Here is a 10146-nt window from a genome sequence, read left to right on the forward strand (position 1 = left end):
TATAAATTTATAGATAGGAATCTTTACTTACTTTAGAATAAACTATTTAATATGAAGGTATCCTCTTGGTCAGGAGATGGTTCAGTTTAAAGTACTTAGGTGTTAAAATTTGGCAATATTTTAATAAATATTTTTGACAGTTTCTCTTTTTTTTTATACAATGCTATACATTAACTTTTTTGGTAGATGGTGTTCAGGATAGGTAGGTTTCTAGTGGCATCATAGAGGGCACTAAGGACGCAATGAGAAACAGGTAAACATATATTTTCTAGACTAAACGTGTCCTCCGCTAGTATAGCGGTAAGTCTACGGATTTACAACGCTAAAATCAGAGGTTCGATTCCCCGCGATGGGCTCCGAAGATACCCCGATGTGGCTTTGCTATAAAAGAAAAACACATTAAACTAAACAACTGCTTAGACAATTAGTTCCTCATCTACTTTTCTTATGTGATAATAAGCGCGGATTAGATTTCAACGTTCACTTGTCAGAACTTAATTTACTTTCACTTCCATAGACATTATCATTTCAATGTGACACAGATTGAACTGAATGTTAAACTTGGCCGAATATAGACGTATTATTTCTTAACCGTGTCGTAATTTGTTTCGCATCGTACTAACATCTTACTGCAAGTTTCTCCAAAGATAAACAAGAAAGCAGTCTAGTTAGACATAAATAAAAGATAATGCTTTTTATTATTATTATCTTTGATATTTCAGCGCAAAACTGAACAGAAAGTTATATCTTTTTAGGTGTGTAACAAATTTCTCATTTGGTATGTTAATTTTTGTTTGTTGTGAAACTCAAAAGTGACACATTGGCCTATCATTCCTGGACCCAATACAGGTTTCAATACTTGATTTTTAGCGCTATACACCCCAGAGACTTACCATTGAACTACTGGTGAGTTCAATACGTCAACAATGATCATAAACAATGCCAAATTATCTTAAATTTGAATATATGCATATATAATTAGTTTCATGATGCTTTTATAAAACGTTTTAATATTTTTTTATAAATTTTGTAATTCGGCTGAACCCCGCTATGTCTATAGGTTTACAACGCTAAAATCATGAGTTCGATTCCCCTCGGTGAGCTCAGCAGATAGCCCGATGTGGCTTAGCTCTAAGAAAACACACCCGTAATTCGACTGATATTTTGCTTGCACCTTTTTCGCTTGTGCTGCTATCTAGTGTTCATAACGATAAACAAAGCTTCCTAATATTTATATTTTATCTTTGTTTTTGAGATATATTTTTACAAAACTATGCAATGAGCTTTCTGCGCTAACTCAGCTAAAAGTCTCATTATTTGAAATTAAGTTGTGTATCTAACACGAATATTCGCTATAATTAATTTTCATTTTCAAAAATTATTAATTTTTTTGCTGCTTTCATTGATCACTTTTTCATTTATTTCAAACTACAAATAAATTTCACAAATTATACATTGGTATCAACAATGGAATACCTGACCACTATTCACATATGCAATGTTTTAATACTTTACCGCAGATGTTTTATTTGTTAGGAAAGAAAAGTTTTAGCATGACGTAAAGGTGATGTGTGACGTCAAAGCAGATAGCCTACAATGTGGTTTCGTGCTTTAAAACCAACAAAAAACGGAATTAGGCTTATCAATAAATATAGCCAGTTCAACTTCGTGTTACCTTCGAAAAACGAAATGCTGTTATTAGTTCCAAGTGGACTTTAGTTTGCAATATATTTACCAAATAATCAAAAACAACACGCCCAATTACTGAAATAGTTAGAACTTCTAACACCAGTTGAGTTTTTGCTCTAGAAAGGCACTATTCTTTCTTGAGAAAAAAAAAAAAACCAACAAAAACACATCACAAGTCAGTTATTATAAAATGCTGCGAAATAAAAAAAACAACAAGTGTAGCGGCAAAATATTCAACAACAATGAAAGAAATTTCATTTTCTATTGTATTGTTTTCTGACGTATAAGTGAAACAAGTTGCCTGGTATGCCTGGTAAACAAATAATTGTAATGGTGAATTGTTTACAAATAACCTGCCAGAAAAACTAAAGGTGTATGTAATACACTTACAGCAACTTTCCTTCGACCTCGGAGAAAATGTATCGATAAGCCACCTGTCGTCCAAGTTATTTTAAAAACAATTAATTAATAATCAATTTTTAAGATAAACATCAAACTGATCAGAGCGTTTGGCCTCGCAATATTTATTATGCAAAATGGTATTTCTGATGTACGCTGGATAGTATAATAATATTTTACACTAAATTAAATATGGCCAATGGTTTCTTTAAAAATTAAAGACTGAACATTTTGTAATTAATTAATATTATTCTATGCCTAATATCCATATTATTTATTTTGCAAGTATGCTGCTCTTCCGCGTGTACATTTTTCTTTTTAAATGCAAGTTAAACTCTTTCATGCCTCAAAAGCAAGCATAAAAAAAATATATTACTTTGTGTTTATGGCAAAGCTATACTGCCAAACTTAATTTTGAATTTCACATGAAAAAGACAGCCAAGCTGAAAGAAATGTGACACCTATCAACAATGTGAAGTAGTTGACTGTTACTCTTATGATACACTTACAACTTAAATGAATGGGAAATATTTTGTGGTACTACAAGGATTCAATCCCATACTACCAGCTCAAAAATCTGGAGCTTTACAATAGAGCCAATCCATACTAAAAAAATAGTAATTCAATACACAATAGAAATATAGAAATTTATTTTTAATCATCAGAAAATTAAATAGTATTTACTTTTGTTCAACCATAAATTGAACCCAAGTGGAACTGTTCATGGTCTTGAGTCTTCCAAAGAAGTGAATATTTACCATCTTGCATTCATTATCAGTTCTGCATTGGTTGGGCATTTCAAAGAAATATATTACTGGCACTTAATAACAGGTGTTTTACTTTTTATGTATCAACATTATCAATGTTTTTAATTGTGTATTGGAATGTCACCTGAAATTATCTCAGTAAAGAAGTAATTATTTTGTATGGATTTCATCACTAAATTAATTCATGATTATTATGAACATTGACACAATAATTAATTTTTGCTTTAATTTGATACAAAAATAACAATCTGCTGTCACACATATCTACATTTATTAACATTTTGTTTTATACATATATATATTTATATACACATGCACACACTTACATAGAAGATATTAATATATCCATATACATTTTGAGTAATACCATAAGCATGGAAACTGACAGACCCCAAGTTATAATTAAACAAATTACATTTACACAGCTAGACTGACAACGTCATACGGTGATTAAAATATTTATCTGACCAGTTTTTACAAACATTAAAAAAATTCCTATATACCCTCAAGTAAGTCACATACTACGTTACAGTTGTTAAACGTAACAAGTAGCTCTTATTTGTCTTGAATAATTTTCAAATGTTATTTTTTGAAACAGAGACTTATATCACAGTTTAAGTATTTTACTAGTGAAAATTGGAATTATAAATTAATAACATGGTATATTTCTACTACTTATTAACTTAAACTTCACTACAATAATTAAGTGTCAAAGAACTTCATCCTTATGAAGTGTTTTCTGTCATAGAAGTTTCTTTATCTGGAAGTTTTTGCAATTCCGCACGAGCTTGACGGTTTGATTCTAACAGTTCCCTAAGTTGTGAATTCAGGGTGTCATTCTGGCGTTCCAAAAAATCCAAGTGGCTGTTTATCTGGTCCAAAGTTTCATTCAGCACTTCATAACCTAGAATAAATGTAATAAAGTCAAAATATTCTCTTACAATTTATTTAAATGCAAAGATATACCTTTAACCATAAACTACAAGACAGAACATAACTTATATATGTAAAATGGCTGATATTGTTTCAGAAAATTTTTTATGTACAGGAGCGAACAACGTTTCGACCTTCTTCGGTCGTCGTTGTGTTCGCTTATTCTTTGTCCTTTTTAAATAAAGATGAATTGAAGTTTAAATTATTCATCTGTTTAAATTAGTTAAGCAATTAAAGAATTTTGTTTTTCTTATTCTACCCAAATTCTCGAACAACACTGAACACTTACATATAAACCCTGGAAGCCTAGAAATAATTTTTCTCTTTTACACAGAAAAATACGTTATCATTAGCAGATCAACTTTGAAAAGTACAAGAATAATTCCTGAATCTCAGTGAAATTTCTCACTTTCATCTAAAACTGCCAACAAATTAGAAAAAAATTCTTTGCCCAAGTAGAAGAAAATCATTTTTAAGGTTTAATAAATACTTGTTATATTATACAGTACATCAGACTGTAATCAGTATTTTTATACATTCTCAGTGACAGTTAAATAAAAAGTTGTTGTTTTTTACTTCCATCCAAATTCATGCAGTTATTTGTACCCTTTCATCATCTTCAAAATCTGTAAAACACTAAGTCTTGGCTTTGTTAAAAATAGGTTCAAAATTGTTTGCTAAACCACTTACCTTATAATTAGTTTAGTTAATAAATACAAGTCTCTATAACTTGCCCGGTGACAGCTGTGGTGCTACACAGTATAAGCAACCGATATGAATATTGGAAGAAGGTTTGAAAATTTGTTTGTAATCTTTTGTGTTCATAGAAGATAAATTATTCAATTACCTTCATCACATGATGACTGGAAATTGCACTTGACTTTGCATTCTATATAAATACACTTGTCAAGTTAATAGACTGTTTTTAGAGTGCTGTTTGATCATAAAATATGATATTATGAATCTTACTGAAGAAATGCTTAAATCATATGATGTGATAGTATATTTAATGTATTATGTACAGTATGCAAGAGGAACCATCCAGGATCCATATTGAAGACTGAACTTATGTGAGGTTGGGTTAACCAACACATTTGTCAGGTCAGATGTAAAACTATGTTTTTCAGGTAGTGGTAAGTCAGGCAAGTAGCCTTATTCTGTATTTACTTTTGTTATAAATATCTTCATACATAAACAGTTATGCAAGTTGTGTTATTAATCTGTGTATGCCATGGAGTTTTCATATAATGTTACATATCATGCAACATACTGTTACTGTAACAAGTAACTATGTTGTAACATTTTTTGTTGTATTACTTTAGAATTCAAGTATTTAAATAATTAAGATATTGTAAAACATTTAATATTAAAAGGTTGGTAAATCACAATCAAGTACATCCTAATGATTCTGAGAGATGAAACTGTCAAAAGAGCTAAGATTTGATCAGTTTTTCATTATGTGTTACTTAAGAACTTATGTTTAGAATGTCTGTATTTACTTTCCATTAAAGCATAATTTTTACTGCTTTTAATATTATTTCTATTTTTGACTTGCCTACAATTATTTAAACTAAAATATTGTACAAAATATCTTTGATATTTTGAGCATACAACTGTATCCTAACATAACTATGCTATTAGCATATAAGAGTTAATTTTTGTAACACCAATTTACAAAAACCAAAACCTTCAAAGTTTTGTTCACTCCAATAATGAATTCATAAAATGGATTAATCAAATGATCAACATTACAATAAAATTACCGAGTTGGTCTTTCTGGTGATTTTAAACAATATTTCCTTTAAAAGTGCATGTATTTTATCTTGTGACATATAGGAGATAAACAGGTTAAAGTTTGGAGTGGTTACCTCGTTTGAGCACAAAATATTTGGTGCCCAAATTTGGAAAAGTCACATCAAGGAAAAGTTAGGCCAGAAATAAAAAGTAAATAATAAAATAATAATAAAAGAAAGATAAAATAAATAAATAAATTTTGGTATTTTGGTTTACTTCAAAACCCATCTAGGTAGATCCACAAAATAATTACACTATCATTTTTTGAAAAGTACCTATAAAGTAAATTAATTTTGTTGTTTTTGCTTCAAGCGCCCCCTATAACAATACCTACAATTATTGGCAAGTTCCACTCAATTACTCTTGTCCAAATTATTCTACTGCATTACTCTCTGATATGCTTACTGTTTTGTAACCCACAGCATCAACTGTTAATTTATAAGACAGCAACTCGTGACAAACAGTCAATTACTTAATCAAAATCTATCAAAACTGCAAATAAACAACTCTTCACCTTAGCATGCAACTCATTTTTGTACAGGACAATAAACTAATTTACAGTAGTATTTGTTTGTTTGTTTGTTTTTAAATTTCACTCAAAGTTACACAAGAGTTATCTGTAACTAGCCGTCCCTAATTTAGCAGTGTAAGACTAGAGGGAAAGCAACTAGTCATCACCAACTCTTGGGCTACTCTTTTACCAATGAATAATAATAGGATTGTCCTCAACATTATAACCTCCAGCTGGAAGGGATTAGAACCCATGACTCTCAGATTATGAGTCAAGGACCCTAACCATCTGGCCATACCAAACCTTACAATAGCAACTTTACATTTTTGTAAATTATTATAATGTTTATTTTGCATACCATTTTTCCTTATCATTCAGCTGAGCTGTCTCATCTTTATTTATGCCTGATGCAAGCTCATACCCAATTAAAACAATACACTCATAGACAAAATAATTAACACTGGGTTGGTGTTGAGTTCATGATTACCATAGTAACGATTACCATTTTTCAGTTAATCTCTCTGTGGAGGGAACTCTCTTACTTTACAAAATATTCAGATCATTTATCATGTTGAGAAAATAAACAGCAGATGAGTTTTAATTATAATAAATGCAAGATAATGCACATGGTTTATAATCACTTGAATTATAATTTGGATAGGAACAGCCTTAATAATGTTATGAAAGAAATGGATCTTGGTGTAATAATCAACCAATGTCTAAAGCCATCCAAGCAGTGTGCTGTTGTTAGTGCAAATAAGTTGTATCTACAGAAGTACTGAATATAAGTCTGAAGAGGTTATAATTTCATTGTACAGGTCGCTGGTTAAACCACTTTTAGAGTATTGTATTCAGTCTTATAGTCCTTATCTAAGGAAAGACATTAAATTGTTGGAATGGATTCAGAGAAGGGTTACTACAATGGTGCCTGGAATGCAAGGATTGTCATATGAGGAGAGATTGAAATCTCTCAAATTGTTTTCTCTTGACAAAAAGAGACAGAGTTAGAGGAACTCTGATTTTAAAGGGAACTGACAATACTGATGTATAATCTTTTTTTCATATTTAACAATGAGAATAGTTGGGCTAAGATACCCATGTATAAATATTGACAAGGTAGGTGTCATCTTCAGTTAAGACAGTTTTATTTTTCTAACAGGGTGGTTGGCCTTTAATGGGTTGCCTTCAAATGTTGTAGAGGCAGTAAATTTAAATGTTTGTTTGTTTTTTGAATTTTGTGCAAAGCTACCCAACGGCTGTGTGTACCAGCCGTCCCTAATTCAGCAATGTAACATTAGAGGGAAGGCAGCTAGTCATCACCACCCACCGCCAACTTTTGTGCTACTCTTTTACAAAGAAATAGTGGGATTACCGTCACATTATAATGCCCCCATGGCTGAAAGGGCAAGTATGTTTGTTGTGATGGGGATTCGAACCCGCAACCCTTAGATTACTAGTCAAGTAAGTGCCTTAACCACCTGGCTATGCTGGGCCAAATTTCAGTGAGTTTAAGAAAAGCTTGATAGTTATATAAATGATAAGAACTGGCTTTAAGGCATTTTTATTTTTTAATTTTATTTAGTTTAAAGCATGAAGCAATGGGTTCCATAGCGTCCCAGAACTTTATGTTAAATAAATGGATCAGACATTTTATCATCAGCCAATAGTTGTACCACCTTGAACTGTAATTTTATTGTCTGGTAGCAAATCAAATAGAGAACTTTTAAGGTTTAATAGGGCAAAATATTCAATTAACTTTAAGTTACATCACATTAGGTAGAAAATGAACTTAATTTGTAAATCTCATATATTTCATATTTTGGCCTTTATGAAAGTTTATTACCGGTGTTAGTATCTATCACTGAAGTAAAATATAAAACAAACATTGGAAGCACTGTCCTGAATTACACGACATTCAAGGTTAACAAAACCTAAAGGGAAAACAGTGTTTATAAAATATAAAGGATTGTTGATGCAAGATACTTCAATGTTCTGTTATAAATGATATTGTTACAGTTGGTTGTAAATATATAAGTATTAAGTTAATAAACTTAATAATTATATGACAATGGTTAAAAAAGGGCTGTTCCAACTTCAAATCGTAAAATTCATATTCTAGGTATAAACTTTACTACAACTACAAGTCAAGACATTAGTATTAGAAAAATGAAGTGATTAATGTATTGTTAAATATTACTATTATTCATTTTATAATAATGCATCACTTACTATCAAAAGCCTGTTGAGCTAAATCATCAAGTCAAAATTAATTTGGAAAATTACTACAGTCATGTGATAAACTTCACGCAAGTGAACTTGTGCCTGTGTTATTACACCTGATGATTCACACGACTTGAGCTTTTAGTTTTACTGCTTGCTAAAATTAAAAAGTGCTATCAGTATAACATTAACAATCACATACTTATATTGCTTTCTTCATGTATCATATCTTCGTTTGTTTCACTTCCTGATGAATTTGATGTTCCATTCTGATTAGATGGTCCAGAATCATTACAAGGAAATTTATCATCGCTTCCCGCCATGATACCTTAGTTCTTTAAGTATCGGTGGTTAAAACGTTTATTTTCTTTTATCTTAAACAAGCAATAAATATCAAAGAAAAAATTATATTGGATATTTTTGGTTTGAAATGTTTCCTTCATCAACAAACTTCTGAAATAACAATAATCAGTGTACCCATAGATCACAGAACTATTGTATACTATGACTGGTATAGTATATCAGCTTCCCATAACACATAACTATATCTTTCGTTATCTTATGGGCAAGTTTGAAAGGTTAAATAACGCTTATAAAAACAGGTTTCAATCATCATGTTCAGCACAACATAGATCACCCTCTGTATAGTTTTACGCTTAACAATAAACTGTGTAATATGTTTTTTGCTATTTCTTCCTTTTCCAGAAACAAACTGTAGATTTCAAAAAATTATGTAATCTGTTTCTGAAAATCACGATTTTTCAGACAAGCTTTAAAATGTAAAGACCTTTATTAAAAAATAAAAATATATCCGTTACATCTTTATTAAATCCCCGTCGCACCAAATATGCTCGCTCTTTCAGCTGTGGGGGCATTATAACGGAACGATCAATCCCACTATTCGTTGGTAAAAGAGTAGCCCAAGAGTTGGCGGTGGATGGCGATGACTAGCTGCCTTCCCTCTAGTCTTACACTGCTAAATTAGGGACGGCTAGCGCAGATAGCTCTTGAGTAGCTTTGCGCGAAATTCAAAACAAACAAACACCTTATTAAATTGGCAAACTTCTGTCTTCGACAGTATTTGTATATTTGTATCTAAAAATTGTATATATTCATATATAACGAGCATAAATTGTAATTTTTTATATTTAACATTGTCTAAAGTACCTAACAAATATCAATATGTTTCATGTTATTTTACTGTGTTGTTAATCTCCAGACAACTATGATTTAAGTTTTGACCTCAGAAAAATGTGATTTAGGAACTTTTGTAATATACAAAATATTTTCGTTTTTTTGTTGTTGTTATTTTTCAATTTAGTAAGTTGAGTGTTTCATGTTCACCTACAATTTTAAAGTTTTTGGAAATGAACGCTTCGAGTCATGTGTGTATATACTTTTGGCAATAGAATGTTGCTTATAGAATACGGTTAAATTCTTTTCAGTCTAGATATCTAATGTTCTGGGTCGTTCCCCGTTTTCGTGTCATGTGCATTTTATCCTGGAAAAGCTGACTGCATAGAAGAATACGCTATGTAAGGTGAATAATAATATTTTCCATCAGTGATATGATATATTCAGATAAAATCAGTTAATTTTAGAAACATATTGGGTTGATCTAAGTAACAAAAGATTCACTCAATATATTAGTTATGGTGTATTACTAAATCTCTTACTAAGTTATTTGGTGTAAAAATTAAGTTTGTTTTCTTTGTTTGTGTTTTTTGAATTTCGTGCAAAGCTATACGAGGGCTACCTGCGCTAGCCTTCTCTAATTTAGCAGTGTGAGACTAGAGGGAAGGCAATTGACTCACCGCCAATTCTTGGACTACT

General features: G+C 30.9%; 1 protein-coding gene across 1 annotated transcript; it reads right to left on the reverse strand.

The window, feature by feature from the left end:
• Positions 1-3109: 3109 nt before the first annotated feature.
• Positions 3110-8942, reverse strand: LOC143228026 (bublin coiled-coil protein-like). Its single transcript, XM_076459370.1, has 2 exons — positions 8516-8942; positions 3110-3759 (listed from the first exon to the last, which is right to left on the reverse strand). The coding sequence occupies exons 1-2, from the start codon at positions 8634-8636 to the stop codon at positions 3581-3583; spliced, it is 300 nt and encodes a 99-aa protein (XP_076315485.1). The 5' UTR covers positions 8637-8942; the 3' UTR covers positions 3110-3580.
• Between the last annotated feature and the right edge of the window lie 1204 nt (positions 8943-10146).

This window comes from Tachypleus tridentatus, chromosome 10 (assembly GCF_004210375.1).
Source record: "Tachypleus tridentatus isolate NWPU-2018 chromosome 10, ASM421037v1, whole genome shotgun sequence".
Classification (NCBI taxonomy): Eukaryota; Metazoa; Arthropoda; class Merostomata; order Xiphosura; family Limulidae; genus Tachypleus; species Tachypleus tridentatus.